Source organism: Aspergillus multicolor (genome assembly GCF_047715735.1).
Source record: "Aspergillus multicolor strain CBS 133.54 unplaced genomic scaffold BDW74scaffold_15, whole genome shotgun sequence".
NCBI classification, from domain to species: domain Eukaryota; kingdom Fungi; phylum Ascomycota; class Eurotiomycetes; order Eurotiales; family Aspergillaceae; genus Aspergillus; species Aspergillus multicolor.
This window is the reverse complement of record NW_027395966.1, coordinates 92933-115522: the sequence shown is the minus strand read 5'-3', so window position 1 is coordinate 115522 and position 22590 is coordinate 92933. Positions and strand designations below refer to the sequence as shown.

At 55.2% G+C, this 22590-nt stretch overlaps 4 protein-coding genes across 4 annotated transcripts; 2 read left to right on the top strand and 2 right to left on the bottom strand.

The window, feature by feature from the left end:
- Positions 1-2540: 2540 nt before the first annotated feature.
- Positions 2541-4647, top strand: BDW74DRAFT_154560 (uncharacterized protein). Its single transcript, XM_073724700.1, has one exon. The coding sequence runs from the start codon at positions 2677-2679 to the stop codon at positions 4411-4413; it is 1737 nt and encodes a 578-aa protein (XP_073583008.1). The 5' UTR covers positions 2541-2676; the 3' UTR covers positions 4414-4647.
- Positions 4648-5777: 1130 nt separating this feature from the next.
- BDW74DRAFT_154559 (uncharacterized protein) lies at positions 5778-7018 on the bottom strand. Its single transcript, XM_073724699.1, has one exon. The coding sequence runs from the start codon at positions 6616-6618 to the stop codon at positions 6127-6129; it is 492 nt and encodes a 163-aa protein (XP_073583007.1). The 5' UTR covers positions 6619-7018; the 3' UTR covers positions 5778-6126.
- A 1177-nt stretch (positions 7019-8195) lies between these two features.
- BDW74DRAFT_168345 (uncharacterized protein) lies at positions 8196-10027 on the top strand (the record flags this gene model as incomplete). The annotated part of the gene is made up of 2 exons (XM_073726808.1): positions 8196-9563; positions 9959-10027. The coding sequence occupies 2 exons, from the start codon at positions 8196-8198 to the stop codon at positions 10025-10027; spliced, it is 1437 nt and encodes a 478-aa protein (XP_073583006.1).
- A 39-nt stretch (positions 10028-10066) lies between these two features.
- On the bottom strand, positions 10067-22485 carry nrps12 (nonribosomal peptide synthetase fmqA; the record flags this gene model as incomplete). The annotated part of the gene is made up of 2 exons (XM_073729301.1): positions 10067-13741; positions 13816-22485. The coding sequence occupies 2 exons, from the start codon at positions 22483-22485 to the stop codon at positions 10067-10069; spliced, it is 12345 nt and encodes a 4114-aa protein (XP_073583005.1).
- Positions 22486-22590: the final 105 nt, after the last annotated feature.

Here is a 22590-nt window from a genome sequence, read left to right as displayed (position 1 = left end):
CGGACCGTCCTTACCTACTCCAGCCTTAACCCTCTCTGAACTCCTCAATAGCTCCCATTACTGCTCACTCTTATTTTCCGCTCTCCTAAATAAATCTTTTTGAACACTTTTTATATTAACAAGCACCTCTCCGTGTATCAACGTCCCCCACGCCATAATCTCCGGCCTGCTCTCCTTAGCGCTCTTCGAATCTTGAGATATGCTTTGTGCTGTTAACACGGGCGTTCTAAGAGCTCACGCTGTCATTGGGTGAAAGCCAACACTTGGCTTAGTGGAAGGGAATGGAACAGGCAAGGGCGTCGGTCATGACGGGAGGACAACGAGACGTCTCATTGGACGCTTTGTTCTGAAAATAGAGCGCTAGGCGGCAAGGGCGGCACTGAAAGAAGCAGTATTACCATACCTAGTCCGTTCCACCTCAGCCTCCTTCTACCCTCTTTCTGTGGAAAGAAGAGACTGTGACCCTACGAGCAATGAGCAACGTTACATAGACGCAACGCGCTGTCAAGTGACGGCTGCAGAACCCTCAAGCCTCTCTACAACAGCCTGAGATGGAAGATACAGGGACAAACAAAGACCGACCGCCAGTTGGATCTCTACAGCCCGCAATGGACCCAGTGATCCTGTCCATGGAAGTCGACGACGACAACTCCTTCCCAAGAGAATGCCGCATCAAAGTCGGAAATCAGGTCAAATACCTCATCGTGTTCACAAAACCTTTGACCGAGATACGCTCGCGTCCCCGCTCCCCTCGCTCGCGAACCTGCCCTGGTCAGACGAATGGACAGTCGCCCGCATCTCACGCGACAAAGCCAGCGGTGCCTTAAGAACCTCTCTTTCGAACTGCCCACTCGCCGGCGTCAAGCGCCAGTACCAGTGGCACCCTATGAGAATCGACTGCCTCGCAGTCGAGAAGACCGAGTTGCTTTCAGCAATGGCGTTTGAAGCTCGCGGCTCATCGTCACTCTTGGTCCCTCGTCCTGATGATTTCAGTCTATCCATTCCCCTGCCCGCCATTGCCAAAATCGCCCGATTCGAATGGGAGATCCCCCGCATCGGACGCGAGGCAGAGGCCTACCAACTCCTCAACGGCACGGGCCTTATCCCGCGCTTCCTCGGCCACATCCATGAGAGGGGGAGGGTCATAGGCTTTGTACTCGAGAATCTGGATGGCCGGGCAGCTTCTGCTACTACTGAGGACCTGGAGAGCTGCAAGTTGGCTCTAGGGAGATTGCATCAGCGGGGATATTTGCATAGAGACGTGAATTAGTATAATTTCCTTGTCACGGGCAGCGGCGTCAAGATTGTTGATATTGAACGATTCCGGATGGATGCCGACCTGAAAAAGATGGAGAGTTTACGGGAGGAGTTTATGGATGTGTCAGGGCGTGGTGGGGGGTTTGTATTCCAGTGCGATGAGTAAGTAAGATGGAGATTGAATCTAGGTATTCCCATTGCAGCTGTTCGTTGGCAAAGACTCGGTGGTTGAGTGGCAGCACCCTGGCTCTGACCCGTGTAAGGATGCAAGTAGTTGACTGCTGTTGACATCTGAATCTTGCTACCTAGTGCCTCCAAGACGCTCAATAGCTTTTCAAGACCAGTTTAGGGCTCCGTCCAGTCTTTGCATGTGCCGTCTGCTGTCCATGTGAGCTCCAGCTCCAGTACATTACCCAGCTGTTCTCACCTCAACATCTCCTGCTATCTACAATTGGAACGCATTACACGGCTATCTTGAGTCTTGGGTATCTTTTACTTCTGCTTGCGCTGTACTCGCACTTGTCTTTTGTTGAGCAGGGCGTCTCGTCCCCACGCGAGCTAGGCCCACCCGACTTTGGGAATGCCAAACCTTTTGCGTGTCATTGCCTCGATACGAGTAGTTAGTCTGAGACCATTAATTGGTTGACAACAGTATGCCTGACCGCCAGGTTAAGCTTCTGCGGTGATCGTCCGGTCCCGATCAGCGAGATATCCAATGTCCACGTGGGAATAGGGGCTCCTTCCCATGGTTTCAAGGTTCATTCTTGCACCTCGCATATGACCGTCGCAGGATACGACTTTGCGGCTGTGATAAGTCATTCCATCACTTCTTCTGCTCGTCGTACTAGGGTCATGCGACCGGGAACCCCATTATAGAGCCAACAGTTTCAACACTGAGTCACTGTGGCGAAGTGATTACGTTTTATCAAGGGCAGACGATTATGAAAACAGGGCAACGGAACAGAGTCCATACTGCTCTTGCAAAATGGTCGACTTCTATTTCCAGAGCCAGGTTTCTTTGGGCTTTGTCCCACAATTGTCCCCTGGATTTGGAACGGCATGCCGAAGTTTGGGCCTGGGATTGTGGGAAATTCCCACAATCGGGGCGATTATGGTAAAAGCTCGTATCCACATGCTCGGAATCTCAGTCTGGAGATCCCGAGTGCTGCTACTCGAGTACGTAAGAAGGCAGCAAAGGAGATTGAAGCATACGACGACGGTTACGCCTCGCAAGCACGGAGCACACGATGGATATCTGTGACATGGTTGGTATAAATAGTAGACCAGGACCCAGCGTTGGGAAGGAACAGCCCTGTATCTATAGTACCTCACAATTCTTAGTCACTCTTTCCCGATCTTTCACTAGTCTTTCACTAGTCTTTCTCTATCGCTCCTTCTATAAATACCACCACCGTCATTATGCGTCAGTACCCTGGCATCGCTGCCGGCTTTGCTCTCGCAGCAACCGCCCATGCCTCAACGAGCTCTTCCTTGCTTGCTTCGCTCTGCACCGTTTCCAATGTCCAGTCTGCCCTCCCCGCCAATGGCACCATCCTGGGTATTGACATGCTCCCCTCCTCCGTCACGGCCACCACCACCAACACGACTTCCGGCGAGTACTGCAAAGTCGCCGTTTCGTACGTCCACACCGGAACCACCGACGAGATCGTGCTCAATTACGGTTTCCCCAGCCCCGACGCCTTTAAGAACCGTTTCTATGTCGCCGGTGGGTTTGGATACTCTCTCAACTCGGGCGTTACTGGAGGACTTGAGTATGGGGCTGTCTCAGCCGCAACCGATGCGGGCTACGGCGCCTTGACCGGGACCACCATCGACGAGGTCAACCTCCTCGGTAACGGCACCATCAACTGGGATGCCATCTTCATGTTTGCCTATCAGGGTCTCGGTGAGATGACGACCATCGGCAAGCCCCTCACGCGCGGCTTCTATGGCCTTGATGACGACGCCAAGGTGTACACGTACTATGAAGGGTGCTCGGATGGTGGTCGCCAGGGCATGAGCCAGGTGCAGCGCTATGGGAATGAGTACGATGGAATCGTCGTCGGTGCACCTGCATTCCGCTATGGTCAACAGCAGGTCAACCACTTGTTTAGCAGCGTTGTTGAACAGACGTTGGACTACTACCCGCCAACATGCGAGTTGGCAAAAATCGTTAACGCGACCATCAGCGCTTGCGACTCGCTTGATGGACGCAGCGACGGTGTCATCTCCCGCTCGGATCTCTGCCAGGAGCAGTTTGACCTCACCTCCATCATCGGCGAGTCGTACCACTGCGCGGCGACCACGTCCACATCCCTGGGCTTCAACTTCGGCAAGCGTAGCGACGGAACCAGCACCTCCACCACCCCCGAGCAGTCCGGAAAGGTCACAGCCAAGGGCGTAGCCGTCGCCCAAGCCATCTACGACGGTCTGTTCAACAGCGAGGGCGACCGTGCGTATATCTCCTACCGCATTGGCTCCGAATTCAGCGACGCCGCCACGACCTGGGACAACACCACGCAGACCTGGGGCGTTAGCATCCCCAGCACCGGCGGCGAATTCGTCGCCCGCTTCATCGAGCTCTTGGACACCGACAACCTCTCGACCTTGGATAACGTCACCTACGATACCCTCGTCTCCTGGATGAACGAGGCCATGGTCCGGTACATGGATACGCTGCAAACCACCCTCCCCGACCTAACAACCTTCCAATCCTCCGGCGGCAAGATGATCCACTACCACGGCGAGTCAGACCCCAGCATCCCCACCGCCTCCTCCGTGCACTACTGGCAGTCCGTCTTGGACATCATGTACCCGAACCTCAGCGACGCCAAGGCCCAGGAGAAGCTCAAGGAGTGGTACCAGCTGTACATTGTCCCTGGTGCTGCTCACTGCTCCTCCAACTCACTGCAGCCAAACGGACCCTACCCGCAGGATAACATGGCTACGATTATCCAATGGGTTGAGGAGGGTGTGCAGCCTACAGGTCTTAATGCCACTGTCACTGAGGGCACGTACTCTGGTGAGGTCCAGAGTCTCTGCCAGTACCCAAAGCGCCCGGTGTGGGAAAAGGATGCTTGGAAGTGTGTGACTGATGAGAAGGGTGCTGAGACCTTTCACTACACTTTCCCTGCGTTCAAGGTGCCTATTTACTAGGTGCATTGATGCGAGTTTTGCTCCAAGTGAGTCGGAACTCAGTGTGCTCATTTGTGTGACTTCTGGCCTCTCGGCCTTGTAGCCCTTGGAGGACACTCTAGCAGTTTGCCCTTTTCCAATTCTATATTGTACTTAAATTACTCTTTTGGCGGTGCTTAGACTTTCTATATAAGCCGTGATACATAGACTCATGTACTATAGACATACTATCAACAAACCAGTTTCCATCTCACATTAATCTGCCCTTCTCAATACACCTTAAGTTCCCGCTTATTCTGCGTTTGCTAAGCCATTATCCCACTGTTTGCACCAAGACGTGGTAGAGTTTCACCTAGCAGCCCACGCATCAGGCACATCACAAGCGCAAGCAACTGTCCATATACATAACACACCATCGATCCAAACTCAAACTCAGACTAGGCTCCAATAAGCAGCAAGCTCCACTCGGAATCTTGATCGGAATCTTCTACTGTGGGAAGAGAGCCATAGTGGCTGCCTAGTGCCAGAGGCAGGACAAACCACGGCTTGGGGCCTGTCTCCACAAACCCTAAGCAGGTGGGCGTGGGGTGTGGGGATGGGGCTGTCCACGGGTGGCTGTGGGTGATCACTTATCATATTTTTTCACGGGTACCTGGTCCCTAAGGTTAGGGCTTCCAAGTACCGCAGTATGTGTGAGCAGATCCCTCCGGAGTATAGGTCAAAGGCTTGCGCTGCATTGAATTTGGACACGACACTTGGACTTCTGTTTTGGATGATCTTAAGTACCTACCTAGAGGTATTGAGATCGTGCCCAGCTGGCCAACGTTGAGGAGCAGCAGTACGGTATGTCTTGTCCATGAATCAGGTGTGTCCACAGTAGATTGCGGTTTGCGTAATCGTTGTTGTGTGTGGTGCCCGATTTGTTCCGATAGACTTTGCCCTACAGAATATGGTACAAGCCTTATGCTGGGCGTCGCGTATGCTCCTGTGGTTATGGTATCGCTGCCCTGGGCTGACTTGGATAGTTTCGCTATAAGAGAGATTTATGGAAGTAGGGTATGTATAAGCTTCGCCGAATCTACTGCCTAATTTCAAAATCAGGCAGTCAGTCGATATATTACGGGCAAACTGGCCGCTCAATAAAACCGCTATATGATTGTGATTGATTGTTAACGGTCTCTGGCGTATCCTGAAACATAGGTATCATGGTATGTATCATTGGTGGTAGAGAATCATCAGGGCTGTTTTACATATCTCGTGGCAGGAACGTCTCTGAGATGACCTTTCTTTGGGTTGCCAGAACTTCTGCTCGTCGTTTATACCTGAATGAGTGATTCATCCCATTGTAACCGTGCGCAGAGGAGGGGTTTACTGAGCCAAATTAGTACCGACTATGAACAATGCATTGTCGTTGGATATCTTCTATGCATGTCTGCTGAGATAGACTGCCATAGGATGATAGGGCCCGGGGGTATATCCGAGGTATCAGACAAGATGCGCAGAAAGTTTATTGCTCCCAGTCTAGGTATTTCTATGCTGCGTACCGTATACAACCTTGGAACCTGACCCTGCGCGCCCAGAAGAGAACAAGCTAAATTATAATAAATGAGAGACATACTGTACAAAGGACATAGTCAAGTAAAACTAAACGAACGGACGGGCATCAATAAATCGATCGAGAATCTAGCGTTAGCCTTGCTCCGATTGCCCACATAGTCAACCCATACAACACAACTAGAAGAATGCAAGCCCGGGCGCAACAACCCCAGACCCCAGCACCAAAAGCGCCAGCACCATTGCCCCCTTAACATCAATCCCGGCAGCAAGAGGCTTAGCCCCATTGGTGCCCGTCGAATCCGCCGCATCCCCGGTCGCAGTAGAATTGCTAGCACCATTGCTGCTCGTCGCATTCGCAGTAGACGTCGGCGTCGCCGTCCCCGTCGCCGTAGCATTCGCATTCGTATTGCACCACACCTGTCCGGCCGCCGAGCCCTTAATCAGACATTCGGCGAGATCGCCGACGGTTTGGTCCTGCGCGAGGCAGTAGTAGTCGCACCCGGCGTAGGCGATTACGCTCGCGGAGCCGCAACAGGAGGTCATGAGCGTGTGGTACGTGCTGTTCATGGGCATGGCGCAGGCGGCGTCGTGGGCGGGGATGTTATAGAGTTGGGAGATGCAGGTTGAGGTTGCGGAGGCGGCGGTGGTGGTGGTGGTTGTGGTGGACATTTTGGTGGTTTGAAGGATCGTATTCAAAAGAAATGGGTTGTCTTCTGTTAGAGAACAAGGCAGGCTATGGCAGTAAAGGAGTGTGAGCTTTGCGTGTCTGGTTGTCACCGCGGTAGAGATTGCGTTTTGGTCTTTGGATGCTGGCTAGGGAGTTGCTCGGCACTTTTATATGCTTCGCTCTCGTCTGACTTTGGGGTCTGAATCTGAGACATGCGTGACCTAGACTCGCTCAGTTCTATCAATAGATGCTTGTTGACACTGTCGGATGATGACCCCACAGAAGTCATCCATCACTCATACCGAATTGAGTGGCTCAGCGAAGACATGAGAATGTGGCTCTGTTCGCCAGGAATATCACCCCTTATGCACGGGCAGAAGGATCTGACCCGAAGGCTCAACAACTCAGTCTACCTGGTGCCAAACATAGGTAGTCCACCCAATGGATCCTGTGAGAAGCAACAAGGCCGGCTCAATCATTTGCCCCACACCCGATCATGTTTGGTCACGCCACAGTCTACTATATTTGGAACATATGAAATCAAAGGTATGTGCTTGTCTAGTACCATTTAGGTGGCTTATGGTTGTGCTCAAGCACAACTTAATCGCAAAACCTCACGATTCAAAACTGAAGGGTTTTTGATGGCTCTTTCTGAGTCTATCAACGCCACGTCGTTCCTTACAGCGACGTACCTATCTCGTTGACTCCCGCAGTAGCAATGCCGGCTCGGAATACTTGCCCTGCGTGGCTAAATCCTGCAGCATTATCCCGGTTGTATAGTATATTGTTTGAGACAGAAAAGTAGACACAGAATCCTTGATATCCGGACCATATTGTATGCGGTGATAGACCTAGGTAAGACAACCTCATTTGCAACTTGATACCACCTCCGCTGTCTGCATAGACCAGGCCGTACAGGATACGTAGCGAACCATCATTATCCTAATCACATCCCATTTGCAATCTCTATTGTATAAATCCCAGTGCTTCATCCACATCTGCCAACCAGTCCGGATTCTCCCGGTTTTCTGGAGCTTAAAATGAGGTGGCTCTTCGGGCTCCGATGCCAAGGCCTAAAGAGCAGGAAGAACCACTGATATTCCGGTATGATGTGCAGGCACCCATAAGCATATTTTAGGATCATACCGTGGCAGTGCTGTGATGCTGTGGCGTACAATATCCCCACGACGGGCCTCCCCACACTGGGGGGCAGCCACTCGGAATGCATACTCGGCATACCGGGGCATGTTCGCAAGCTTCTATGAAATTAGATTTGCCTTGGTGACTTAATTTGGGTGTGAGAGCGCTGATCTTGCCGTTCCTAGTTGCTTGAACAAGTTGAGCTTGGTACGTTGTATCCGGTCGGATTCCTAGTGCTATAAAAATAGCCTTCCAGCATAGATTGTGCACAGCCTCTTGCATTGATAGTTCCTTGATGATGGCCATCACATCGAGTGGTCAAGGGTAGAGTTGCATGTATTCGTAAGGTCTATATGTAGCCTGTAGGACAGTAGTCAGTCAATGTGCTTTTGCAGCTGGATCAGATACCTCATTCAACATCCACCTCATTCCAATAAACATGAACTGCATGCAACGCAATGCCGGTCAAGCTCCCAATCCTGAGCACCTAGCCGCTTGGGTTGAACAGCTCACTCGTCAAATGCCCGAGTTGCCTCTTCGTCTAGCGAACCAACACCGTCCAGACCACGCCGCCACACAGGTCTCACATCTATCAACCGGGTCCTCAGCCCTACATTGCCTGGTCACATTCGAAGATGGAGCCTGCGTGATGATCCGTTTCCCCATGCCCAGCAGCACAAACGGCACCCTCGAAAAGACCAGCAACGAGGTCTCAGTGATGCGGTATCTCGCCCGCACGACCATCATCCCCGTCCCCTCCGTCCTCGGAGCAGGAACCTGGGACCTTGGCTTATACGTCATCACGGAGTTCGTTGACGGAGATTTGCTGTCGCACCGTCTGCACATGGGTCTGGAACCAGACACCAGCGTTCCCATCCCCATCCCTACCGCTATCCCAGACCCCGAACTCGAAAGGGCATACCACTGCATGGCGCATGTGATACTTGAGCTCTCGAAGACCACCTTTCCGTCGATCGGTACTCTAGTGCAGACCTCCGATGCAAAGTGGACGATCCAGTCAACAACCCCTATGACCCTGCAGTCAGTTTCCACACTGTACGCAAACGTTGACCCGCCAACACTCTTGCCATCCAAACCATTCACCACAGCCAACGCCTACTTCGTTGACCTCGCAACTCAACACCTGCACCATCTCTTCCACCAGCGCAACGCCGGGCTTCTCACAGACACGACAGTCTGGAAGGAGAAGTACATCGCGCGCTGCCTCTTCCGGCGAATTGCACGGAGCATCAAGACCGAGCCCGGACCGTTCAGATTATACAGCGACGACTTCAGCCCAGCGAATGTACTGGTCCTCCCTAACAACCCTGCTCCCACAGACGCAGACACGGCCACAGTCACGGCCACGGCAGCGGACTTCAGCGTTACGGCTGTCACGAATTGGTCGGGGACCTATGCCGCGCCGAACGAGTTCACGTACACGGCGCCTTGGTGGTTGCTCTTCCAATCTGCGGCCGGCTGGGAAGAGGACATGAGCCGGTTCATGCGCAAACAAACACCGCATCTAGATATGTTCCTCTCCGTCCTTCGGGCGGTTGAAGACGACCAGATTGCAGCTGGGGTGCTGGATGTACCGAGTGGCCGGTTGTCAAGTCGGATGGCGGAGTCGCTGCACAACGGGCTCTTCTGGTTCTGTCTTGCGGCGCGGAAGAGCCACATTTTCGATGATATCTTCTGGGCTTTCCTGGATGAACGGTGGTTTGGGCCGTTGGGATCGCTGGATGAAAGGCTCGCACTGCTTTCTGAGGCTGATATGGAGGAGTTTGATGAGAGTGTGAGGGCGGAGGTGAGAGGGGGAATTTGGCCGGAGGGGGAGGGGGGTGGAGAAGGAGAGTAATTGTGGTGGCGCTGGCAGCGAAGATGATGATGATGACGATGATGCATGTCATATGCATGTGATGTATTGGAGGTGCCGGGGATGGAGCCTGACGGGGCAAGTGATTTGCTACCCAGGGCTATGGTATGATGCACCTTTGTACCATAGGTAGGTAAGGCATACGCAAAGGAGATATGCTAACCTGAATGCCTCTCCCCTCTCCTATTCAAGAGATCATAATTCTCCTTCAAATGTTGTTTGTAGACGGGTATAATACCATAGCGGGCCGCAGGGATGTCGAGATACAGTACCAACTATATCGATATGTTTGAGTACCTTTGGTAGATCTGGTATGCTGCTAATAGCACAGGAAAGCCAAGTTCATTATGATCCATTACATTGAAATCGGTTATCCACAGCACACAGATACCTAGTTCAGCGCGCTCTATATTATAGCGGTCACAATATCCTATCTAAACGCCGTGCACCTGAACATCCGCCAGCTTCATCCCTAGATCCCCCGCAAACCCCTCAATCAGCGCAGACAGACACCGCGCCAACCGCGCCGCCCTCTCAGTCGACAGAACCGCCCGGTTCGCCGCAACCTGAACCTCGAGGCGATCCGCATGGGGCTCCGTAAACACCCACACCTCGTCCTTGGGCGTAAACCGCGCAAACCGGCTCCATGCGATCTCCAGCTCGGACCCGGCCTCTGCCTCGGTCTCCAAGGGGAGCCTGTAGCCCAGGTCGATGTTCTGGTGCTGCACGATGAAGCCGAGGGGATGGGTTCCGGCTCCGGCTTCGGGTTCAGGCCAGGCCGTGGTGGAGGCTGTGTGAGACTGGATATCGCGGAGCTCAATGTGCTCGTGAGGCAGGGCGCGCGTGTACTGGGTCTGCGTGTGGACGAGGAGATCGGCGACTGTCCATTCGGAGAGCAGGGCTGCGGGTGGGAATGTCACGCGCAGCGGGACGAAGTTCATACAGCAGCCGAGCAGAGATTCGATGTGTGGGAGGGCCAGGTTGCGGCCGTTTACGGTGTGTCCGAAGACGACGTCGTGGGTGTTGAGGAGTCGAGAGAGCAGAAATGCGCTGGCGGCTTTGACGAGCGTGGCCATTGTGATGCCGGATGGGAGGGACGGTGGTGGGGAGACTGACTGGAAGGCCCAGTTCGTTTGGCCGTGGCGGAGGACTGCGCCTGGGCCGTGGGAGTTTGGGGTTGGGGTTGGAGTTGGAGTTGGTTCGGGCAGTGTATGTTCGAGGCTCGCTATTGACGCTGCACCTAGCATCCTCGGAAAAGGATGGACCATGACGGCTTGGTCAAGATATTCGCGCCAGAACTGAAGGGAGGAGGAGTGCTCGTGCTTGTTCTTGTACGCGAGGATTCGGTAGGCGTAATCCGCAAAGTCACGGGTCGGGGGCAGCTGTTTCCGGTTATAGCAAGCGGCCAGGTCAGCATAGAGACCTGGAATCGACACCCCATCCCACTGGGCGTGCGATATCTGGATTGCCAGGACGGTAGAGGTGCCGCTGGGGTGCGAGACAAGGCTCAATCGCACCGGAGGCGCCCCCGACGTGATGTCCAAGGCTGGCATGTCCGAACGCGACCAGAGCGTCTTGCAGAACTCAAGGGGAGCCTCGTCTTCCGCGCACTGGTACTCCTGGATCTGCATGTCAATTCCCCTCTCAAGGATAGCCTGGAATGCCCGCCCGTTGACCTGGACAAAGCCGGTGCGGAGGATTCCGTGGCGAGCCAGCACGACCTGGCAGGCGGCGCGGAGACGAGCTCGATCGAGGGATGCGCCTTTGATGGTGAAGTTGAACGAGTGGAAGGTTCCGCGCTCAATGAAGAATTCTTGGGCTTGCGTCGCGGGAAGGAGGTCTTGGAGCGTACAGCCTGGTGGGATCTTGCCCGCAGCAGTCAACTGAGCGTGGACTTCTCGAGGGTTTACACCCAGCTCTGACACGAGGGAGAACGGCCTGGATGCTCCACTAGCATCCGCTCGCTCTGCTGCGTTGTTGGGCGAGTCCTCACCCACAGAGGCCATGGCAGAGAGCGTAGGGTGTGCAAACATATCAGCGACACTCAGCGACATCCCCGCTGCTCGAGCAAGGGCCGCCGCCTTCATGGCATCGATGGAATGACCGCCGCGGAGGAAGAAGCTATCGTCCACATAGATACTGTCGAGTTGGATGTCCAGAACCTCCGCCCAGATTTTTGCCAGCGTGCGCTCTCCCACAGTGGAGGGCGGGCTCCCAGTCCCTGACCGGTCGGTTGTAGCGTCAGGGGCACGGTACTGGAGCAGCGCATCGAGGGACATAGACTCCGCCAGACGGCGTAGACGCGCCCGGTCCATCTTTCCGGAGAACGTGCGAGGCATCTGCACCAGCGGCAAACATACCGTCGGCATCATGTACTGGGGCACCGTCTGGCGGAGCTTGACCTCGGCGGCAGCTACGCGAGCAGCGAAACCCTTGGTCGGCGGCCAGAGCACATCATGCGGGGAATTCAATGTAGCCTCTATATCGCGTTCTTCCATGCGGCGCACATAGATGAACGCGAGCAGCTGCGACTTTGTAGAACCGAGTGGGTGGATAATCTCTGCCACGACCTCGGCCGCATACCCCAGTAGACTGCGCTGCACCTGCACCTCGACCTCTGCGAGCTCCAGACGCTGGCCCCGAACTTTGACCTGGCGGTCCTTGCGCCCGAGAATAACGAGTGACCCGTCTTCATGGAGCCGCCCCAAGTCTCCCGTTTTGTAGACACGAATCTGCTGTTTTCTGGACCGGAGCTGACGCAACCAGACCGGAGCCTTGATGAAGGCTCGTTCCATCGCCTCGGGATTCTTGACATAGCCACGGCCAACAATAGGACCTTCAATCAAGACCTCTCCGACCGCTCCTTGCGGCACTAATCTGCCGTAATCAGTCGGATCAACAAGCCAGACCGCGCAGCCAACAGGGAAACCGACATTCCGCGGATCCAGCGCAAACATACAAGGTTGAACAAGCGATAACGCAGAGCATTCTGCGGGCCCGTAACCGTTACTCAACTGTACATGGTCTGCCCAGGTCACAATGTCTGTTTCGGCTACAGGCTCGCCAATCAGCATGACCTTCTTGATACTCGGAAGATCAGCCGGCTTATACAACCGAGCGACTGACGGAACGAGCATGACGAAGTTGGCCTCGAGCTCACTAGCGGTCTTGCCGAAGCTGTTCTTGTTCTGCTCGTCGCTCAGGACGCAGATGCAGCCGCCTGCAATCAGCGTGCTCAGCTGCTCCAGCACCGCAGCATCAAATGCATACGATGCGAACTGCGCCGTGCGCGTGGAGCGGCCCATTCCCGCAGCTGTAATGTGGGCTTGTGCGGCAGTGGCATAGGACTCGTGCTCGATGATCAACGTCTTTGGTTTCCCTGTTGAGCCCGATGTCGACACGACGTAGAGCGCACTGCTGGGATGGACCTGGGGGAGGGTGCGCTGGAGAATGCATGCTGGCTGCCCCTGGTCCCACGTGGTGCTGTGTCCATAGCCAACTATTACGACATGCTGCGTGAGGCGCTGACTGGTGCGACTGTGGTCGGGCGAGCTGATGACAACGCGAGCCTGTACGTCCTCGCAGACCTCTCGCTTGCGTGTGAAGGGATACGATGGGTCAAGGAGAAGCATCGCTCCGCCGGCTCGCAAGACTGCGAGCATTGCGACCGGTGTCCAGAGGGTTTTGTCCATGGCGATGGGGATTACCTCGTTGGGCTTTACGGCGTAGTGCGACTGGAGGTGGTGGGCAAGAGACCCGGAGAGGCTGTCGAGCTGCGCATAGGTAAGGGAGGCCACGGTATCGCAGACAGCCTGGGCCCGTGGACGTTCAATGCAGTGCTTCTGGATGAGGTCGTGGACACAAGAAGACACAGCTGGAGGAAGAGTCTGGCTGGCGCCCCAGGGATTCAGTCTGTCATGGTCGCTGCATAGATCCAGCTCCGTGACGGACGTGCTCTCGTCCGCTTTGATGAGCGAGCAGATGGCTTTGTCGAATGTTGCGAGCACGCTCGTGGCCTGCTGTTCTGATAGCATGCTGGTCTTGTAGCGGAGGCTGAGTTCCGCTTGATTGGTGTTTCGTCGGGCTGTCAAGGACACAACGAGGTCATCCTGCAGGTGGTAATTATTAGAAAAAAAAAGCTGGAGCCGCTTGGAACCGATTCGGGATATGGTAGAATACTGACCTCAGCCCCATCCGACTTCTCTACCGTCTTTAGCTTCAACGCGCCTGTGCTAGGCACCTCATCAACCGCCGTGTCAGCATGAACAGACGTATTGAAGAGAACTCCATTGGCGACCCCGGCCAGCTGATGTGCTTCGGATAGAGGCAGGCACTGATGCTGGATGTCCTCGAGGTAGTGCTTCTGCAGACGGCGAGCAGTCTCCGCCACCGTCGATCCTTCGTCCAACAGAACCCAACAGACAAGCGGGTTTAATATTGCGCCAACAGCATCCTGGATGCCATCAATCGGAAGGTCACGCCCGGACTTAACGTAGCCGAAGCACACGCTGTCCGAGTGGGTGTAGGCCCGCAGCACCAGCGCCCATGCGAGCGCAGCCAGATTCCACGGCGTGACGTTGTGCTTGCGACAGAAGCTTGAGATCGTCTGGTCTTCGGCGAGGCTGCTCTGGACAAAGTCGCGAGATAGATATTTCCATTCGTTCTCGGTGTCTGCTCTGTCGGAAAGCCCTGTTCTGTCCACTCTGAGTCGTGGAAACTCACACGCATCGATTCCCCCGAGGCGCCTTCTCCAGTGAGCAGTAGCGGCGTCACCGTCCTGGTTGGAGATATGAGCAATGTACGCACTATAGAGCGGCTTCTGGGTCAAGGATAATTGGTCCTCGTATGCTAGGGAAAGATCACGCTCGATGATTCGCATGGTGGTACGGTCCATGATGGCGTGACTGATATCCAGTCTGAGGAAAACCGCACTGACCTGCGCGCCATTGGTGTCGTGCTCTAGCTCGAACAGGTTGAAGCGATACATCAACTGTCCTGCGCTGTAATGTGCATGGCGAGGTTCTGGTACGGCTGTTCGCATGATCACATCGTCGAGTGGGATACGGCCGGGTTTTAACACGACCTGATCCATATACCCCTCCGGTCTAGGACTGGCCACAAAGATTGTGCGTAGTACGGCATGTCGCTCGATCACTCGCGCACAAGCATTGTACAGTTGCTTCAAGTTCGGCAACACGTCGTGGGCCGAGTCGCCTTTGAGAGTGATTTCCCACGTCACGCTGGCATTGTAATTGCAAGGGTTCTTAGCCTGCGCGATGAGCATCCCTCGCTGGCTGGGGGAGGATGGATATATGTCTTCCACGTCTTCTACTGCGACTCCTGCTGCCGGGAGGGTTCTTTCCACGAGCTCTCGTAGTTGGCCATACGTAAGGTGCGCCAGAAGAGAGAAATCGGATACAGTCCACGTCTGGGCGCGTTCTGCAGACAGTTGCGACGCCGCGGATTCCAGGGTCTTTTGACACAAATGCACCCACTCCGTGATAGCGCCTCGATGGACGTCCTTGACGGCCCGTGGATAAACAAATTGCAAGCGGAGTTGTCCACGTACGACAGATGCAAACATCTCAAATATGCCTAACCGCCGAATCTCAGAGCCAGAGACAAGGGCACCTTGCGTCTCATGAGAGTCGGTTGTGAATAGACTGTGGGCCCGCTCTAGTTGCTGGAACTCGCCGGCGTAGTTAAAGACGATCTCCATGGGATGCGGATGCGCAAAATGCCGCCGGCCAGACGCGTTCAGGTACCGAGAAGCAAAGTACGCCCAGCCCCTGGCAGGTATAGCGCGATATGCGTGCTGGACGTGCCGAACGACCTCGGGAAAGCTCCTGTGGCCATCGGGGACAACAACCGGCCATGCAGTGGTGAACCAGCCGACGGTCTGCGCGATGTCGATGTGTGGGCTCCACGGCTCTCGTCCATGGCCTTCGGTAAATGTGAGAGGCGCAGGCCTACCTGGAAAGGCGAGCAAGAAGGAATGGAGGAGGGCGGCGTGGAGAAGCTCTGCAGGTCGGGTGTTGAAGACGGCATTGGCTGCTTGCCCGAGCAACCCACGCGTGGTTTGTTCATCTAGTGAGAAAGTCTGCATCTCTGTGCAGCCCATCCTGTTGGCGCCAATTGAGTCGAGCCAGTAAGGAGTAGGATCTTGTTGATAGGTCTTGGACAGGTCACCGGAGAAGGCGAGCTTTGGTGGCAGAGACCGTGCGGCAAACTGGGCCTGGATAGCACACCATCGCTGAAAAGAGAGACTGATATGCTGAGACAGGCTTCTGCCTTGTAGGAGTGTGTCGAGCTCGGCAAGAATGGTTCTCCATGAGACCAGATCAACCGCAAGGTGATGGATCGCAAGGAAGAGGTGCTGAGAGCTATCTTCACGTACATCGATAAGAGCAGCAGATACAAGAGGGCCCTTTTCGAGGTTGATAGCCTCAACGCTATCGGCGCAGACGTCATGAAGCTCAGCAAGGGATTCAACGGTCTGACCTTCACACCGGCAATCGACCAGAGCCTGCTGCTCTGGCCGGACCATTTGCATCCAGCGGCCATCATCTGAGTGGCGAGCAAAGACGGCTCGCAGCATGGAGTGTCTGGAGAGTAGAGTCTGCACTGACTCTTGCAATTGACTCGGCAGGACGGCTGCCTTGAGCCGCAGCAGGAAAGTTTGCGTGAAACGATTCAGGTCGGCCTCTGCAGGTTGCCGATCGAGAAACATTTGCTGAATCGGAGAAATGTCGAACCAGACTTCATCTTCATCAGGACCACTGGCAATCGGGTCCTCAGCAGTTGTGTCACATTCGGCATGCGCGAGGATCTGTACAATGGTCTTGTGCCGCATGATCAAGTCCAAGGATATTGATAGCCTCTCGGATCTTGCATGAGCCACGATCTGCATGGCCGTAATGGAGTCACCCCCGAGGTGGTAGAAGCTATCCTCAACTCCAACTTCGTCGACTGGGATGTTTAGAACATTGGCCCAGATGGCACCCATCTTGCGCTCTGCATCTGTAGCCGGTGCTCGTTTGCTTGCCATTGATTCCTGCCCGCGGTACTGGGCCAGCTGTTCTGGAGAGCAATCTTCTGCTATGGCACGCAATCGGCGACGATTAAGCTTGCCAGCTGCACTCTGCGGTAGAATGCTAAGGGGCAGCATGATTTCTGGAAGCATGAAGACGGGCAATATATCACGCAGGCGAGCGAGGACTGCGGCAGATTGTACTTTGAATTCAGGCGACGGCGGCATAAGGAGACTCTCGTCAGGCCTTTTGTTCCCCTCCAAACTATCAAGGACAACAAAAGCGATCAGGGTCTGAGTTGGGGACGAGGTGGCATTACGCGCGATGCTGGCCACTTCGACGGCGACTCCGTGATCTTGAGCTCCAGGCCACCACTCAGAGATCTTATTCTCGACCTCGCCCAGTTCAATCCTTTGTCCGCGGAGTTTCACCTGCGCGTCCCGGCGGCCGATGTACTGCATGGATCCATCAGAAGTGTACTGGACTAGATCGCCAGTCCTGTAGATCCTCGACAAAGGTCCATCTGGACGCAACTTCCTCAGCCAGGACGGGGCAGAAGTTATGAACGCTGAGGCTGACTGATCGAAGTTGTTGAGGTATCCACGAGCCACGGTGGGCCCTTCGATGAGTAGCTCGCCGACGGCACCAAGAGGAACAAGGACATCGGGGTCTTCGGGATGAACGATCCAGCAAGAGACTCCTGGAAGAGGAAACCCGATGTTGCGTGGATCGGAATGTGGAGTGATTTGGGTCTGGAGCGTGGTTGATACAGCTGCCTCAGAGGGGCCGTATCCGTTGATTACGCGACAGTCAGGGTTGTTGGTAGCCCAGGAGACTACGTCCGCAGACGATAAGGGCTCGCCAACGCTCACAAGCGTTTTGGTGAAGGTAGGGTTGCTGCGCAGGAGATGGCGAGCAAGCGAGGGAGTGAGATGTGCATGGGTGAGTTTATACTCCCTGGCCGCCGAGGCGAGTTCGTTCTGGCGTTGGAAGTCCGAAGGTATGCAAAGGCAGGCACCAGCCATGAGCGCACTTAGAGTCTCCATTATGCTCCCATCGAAGGAGTAGCTGGCGAATTGCAGGAGACGGGATTCCGGACTGACCGATGTCGCCTTGTTCAGTCCGATCGCGCTACAGCAGAACGAGCGATGCTCGACAATGACGCCCTTGGGAGTACCGCTTGAGCCAGATGTAAAGACCACGTAGAGTGCAGACTGAGGGGTTACTTGAGGGTACTCTGGCTCTGTCTCTCGTTGCGGGCTGGCGGAGACCTGAGCAAGATATTCCTCGTTGATCACTCGAGCAGACAAAGCCAGCTCCTGGCACAGAGGCAGTTGGCTGGTCGAGGTGAGAATAAAACCAGCACTGATCTGGGAGCAAATGTCCTTGAGTCGCTGCTGGGGTTGAGACGCATCAAGAAGAACAAAAGCACCGCCGGCCTTGAGCACGCCCAGAATCGCAACCGGGATCCAGCGCGACTTTTCCATGCAGATGGGCACAAGACTTTCAGGACAGACAGAGTGGTCTGCTCTCAGCCTGGCTGCTAGGCTACTGGACAAACTATCCAGCTCTGAATATGCGAAGTGCCCATCCCAAGCGCAGACTGCTGTCCGGTTCGGATGAGTGGCACACTGCTGCAGAATTATCTCATGCACACACTGGTTGTATGAAACAGAAGCCTGTGATCTGCAATCCCATTTGCACAAGGTTTGCGTATCAATATCACTGAGCCATGGAACGTCACGCAAGCTTCGAGACGGATGGACTAGCAGGAACTGGACCACCTGCTGGAAATGGCGCATTGTTCTCTCGACTTGGAGCTTCGAGATGACGGCAGGATCGAACTCGGTGGAGACATCAACTCGGTTGGTTGTGGACAGGCTGCAGATGACGGAAACACTGCAGCTGGCAAAGCCCCCTTTGATAGCAGGACCAGCCTCGAGGGTGGTTGCAAGGGGCCGGTCTTGATCTTCCCACGACGGCTGCACCACGAGGTGGCTTTGGTAGTTGCAGGCATCGGCAGCGGCGTCACTCAACTTGCGAATGTTCTGCAGGCCAAATTGTTCATAGGGGATCATCTCGCTAGACTGAGTTTGTACGTCGGAGAGAGCCTCAGTCACGGTACGGGACAGATCAAGGTGAACGCGGAAAGGAACAGTGGCAACACCAGGAGCAGTCATCTTATCGATGCCTTCTACTGGTGCAGCCCGTCCGGAGACAGTGAGCCCAAAGACGACATCGGAGGCGCACGTATAGTGGCTGATAACAAGGGCCCATGCGAGGCGCAGCACTGTGGTAGCCGTGTGCTTACTGGCTGTGGTACATGGGGGAGATTCGAATGAGAGGTGGAATTCTTCGGACGGGGCGGGAGTGTAGCCTGGCGAGGGCAATGCCGGGAAGACGTCGGCCTGGAGGTCGTCCAAGGTGTCTTTCCAGTACTTCTGGATGGGATCGCTGCCGAGTTGCTGCTGCAGATATCGGATGAAGGGGGTCATTGGCATCAGCGGTAGCGTTTCCCAGGAGTACGCCCTCTCCACGAGTCCCATTATACGACCAGAGGCCCAGCGATCGCAGACAGCATGGTGCATCATGACGATGAAGTAAGTTGGTGCTGGGTCGGATGGGCTTCGGTTTGTATCCTGGGGAACTGCGCCTGTAAGGAACGTAGCATGGGTGAGCCGTTGCCCGAGGGTAAACGACGGCTCGCTCTGACGCTCTTCGACGTAAGAATTCCAGTCTCGATGATCACTGATGGAGCCATCACAGGCGTCCTTGATGACAGCCTGGTACAACTGTCCATCAGGAGCTGCAAAGATCCTTGTTCGTAGAATAGGACATGCCCTCACCACGCTCGTCCATGCTCGAGCCCACGCGCTGACCTGCACATGCGGACTGAGTCTGTAAACGAAACGCGCGACATACGCCCCGGGTCTGGCAGCAGAAAGCGCCATCATGCCCTCTTGCAGGGGCGAACACGGATAAACATCTTCAATCTGACTCTCCTTCACCTCACAAACAGCCGCTACGGTGGCTACCAGGGTGGCTATGGCCGTAGACTCAACTAGGGAGAACGGTGCTGGTAAGGCTGGTTGCTCGTCTGGGCCGGTGCCATTGCCCGCTCGAGCGTCGCTGGGAGGATCTGCAATAGCCCCAGCCAGATCGCTGAGCTGAGGATGTGTGAAGAAATCTTTTACGGTCAAGCGAATGCCCACAGCCCGTGCCAGCCCGACAGCCCTCATTGCCTTGACCGAGTCACCACCCAGCGCAAAGAAGTCATGGTTCATGCCCACCTGCTCAACAGGAAGGCTGAGGGCGCCAGCAATGAGCGAGCGGACCAAATGCTCCTTCTTGCCTTGAGGTTCAGCCACAGCGACGCCTTTTCTTAAAATTGGCGTAGTCCCCGCTAGTTCCAGGAGCTCCTGCTGTCGTAGTTTACCGGCTGCTTCACGGAGACTGCGTCGATCGACCTTCCGGCTGACGGTCAATGGCAAGTCTCTGATCTGGACGAAGGCAGTAGGAACCATGACGCCCGGTAGCTCCTGCTTCATCTGGTCGGCGATCTTCTGTGCAGCTGTAACGAATTCATCGTCGGCTTGGACAAACAACCCGTTCGTTCCGTTTTCATTTCCGTGTTCATGGCCGTTGACCAGCGCTTTCGTTCCATTGGCATGTCCATTTGCCGTGCCATTCTCAGTACGCGGAACAGGCACAAATGCCACAAGAACCACATCTCCATCCTCATCAGCAGTGACAATGGCCTCGAGAACAGCCTTCCGGAATCGGGAATGCGCCTGAGTGATATAGTACTCTGGCTCGCCCAGGTTAATGCGCTGCCCTCTGATCTTGACCTGCAGATCTCGGCGGCTGACGTACCGCAGCAACCCGTCCGAGCCATAATAGACCAGGTCGCCGGTGCGATAGAAAGGGCCATCCTCACGACCCAGTCTAAACTGCTCGCTCCACTCGGTGCGCGCTAGAAACTTCTCTGCCATCGCCTCGGGCTTGTTCAGATATCCACGAGCCAAACTCGGCCCTTGCACCACCAACTCCGCCACGGCGCCAATGGCAGCTAACTTGTGCGGATTGTCGGGGCGAACAAGCCAGGTGCGCGCGTTCGCAGGCGGACCGATCAGGTTCGCATCCTCGATTGACTGAATTGGGCGCGAGACGCAACACACGCCGGCCCACTCCGTGAATCCAAAGCCCTGGTGCAGGCTCACCCGCGACGCCCATTGTGATATTTGGGCTCGTTTCAGTGGTTCGCCGGCGATTATGATTCGGCGCAGACTTGGCACACGGTCAGGGTGGAGGGTTGCGAGGACGGTTGGCGTGGTGAATGTCCAGTTGATCTTCATCGACTCGATTGCATCGGCGAGAGAGTCGACGCGCGCCGAGTCGGAGGGCATGCAGATGCACCCGCCGGAGGCAAGGGTGCACCAGATTTCAATGAGAGAGACACCGAAGCTGAACGAGGCGAACTGTAGCGCGCGGCTCGACGGGTCCAGGTGCAGGGCATGGCAGTGAGTAGATACACTGGAAAGTGCGGCGTGATCGACGACGCACCCCTTGGGCTCGCCAGTGCTGCCAGAGGTAAAGAAGCAGTATGCAGGAACGGCAGAGGTAAGAGGCCAGGGGTACCATGAAGTCCAGGCGGGTTGAAAGTCCTGCGGATCAGGCATGAGCGACAGCGTCTTTGCGGAAATGGTCAGGGTGGGCACGACCAGTTCATCGAGGACTGATCTCGTTGTGGGAGACACCAATGCCACTGGAGGGAAGTTTAGCTGGCCGACGATGGTCTTTAGCCGCGCCATAGGCTGCGAGGCATCGAGGGGGACGAATGCCGCGCCAGTCTTGTTGATCGCGAGCATGGCCACGATCGCCCATGCGGATTTGTGGAAACAGACCGGAATGAACCTGCCCGGCTGCACCCCGTATCGCTCTAGATGAGCGGCCACTCGTAAAGAGGCAGCATCCAACTGGGCGTAGGTGAAGCTTGCATCTGGGCCCTCCACTGCCAGTCGACTCGGCTCGGCCAAAGCAGCACGGTGGATCACCTGGTGCAATGCTGGGAAAGTTGGCTGCACGAGGTCATGACCGCTATTCCATTCCTCAATTTGTGCAAGCTGTAGGCCGTTGTTCTTTACGTGCCCCGACGTCAGGTCGCACTCCATGGTGCTCAATGCGTCAGCCAGAAACGAGGCCAGATGTCTCGCTTGCCCGTGGGAGATCAAGGTGTTTCTGTATACAAGAAGGAGCTCCCGCGTGGTTGGCAGGCAGGCCAACACAATGTCGCACTCTTGTTCATCTGCCCCGTCTGTTTGGCTGCCCAGAAGCTGCTGTGCCAGTTGCTCGTGTCTTGCCTTGTCCCCACCAGTCGCATGGTCGTCCTTGGAAATGACAATTGCTGTGTTAAACTGCGAACACTGAGAAGGGCTCACATGACGGAGGGACAATCGGTAGGTAGCAGACAGCTTTCCCACTGACTTTTCCTGAGTGTTGGAAGAGGAATATAGTTTCATGTCGCATTTTCGGAGCCGTGGGAAGGTCGTCGGGAAGTGGTCATGTACCCCAAAAAGCACGGCGTCGGGTTCCGCGTATTCGCAAAGGGCCAAGTGCCAGGCAGCAGCAAGAGCAGACACCACCTCCTCCTCTGCTGTGTTTGTGGAAGACAATCTCAAGAGCACGGCCCAAGGCAAAGGGACTGCTTCTATTGCGCATGATGCGCCGTCATGTTGCCCCACAAATGCACCGTCAGTGCGAAAAGGGAGCAAACATTCCAGCTGCTGGACTGCCGAAGCTGGCAAAACTGGGTGGATTTGCATATCGACGAGGGGGGAAAATAAAGCGATAGACTAAATGTATCGTAGGGTGCTTTAGCTCTGCGGGTGCGAAAAGCCGTGGATACACTACCAGGTAGGAGTTGCGGT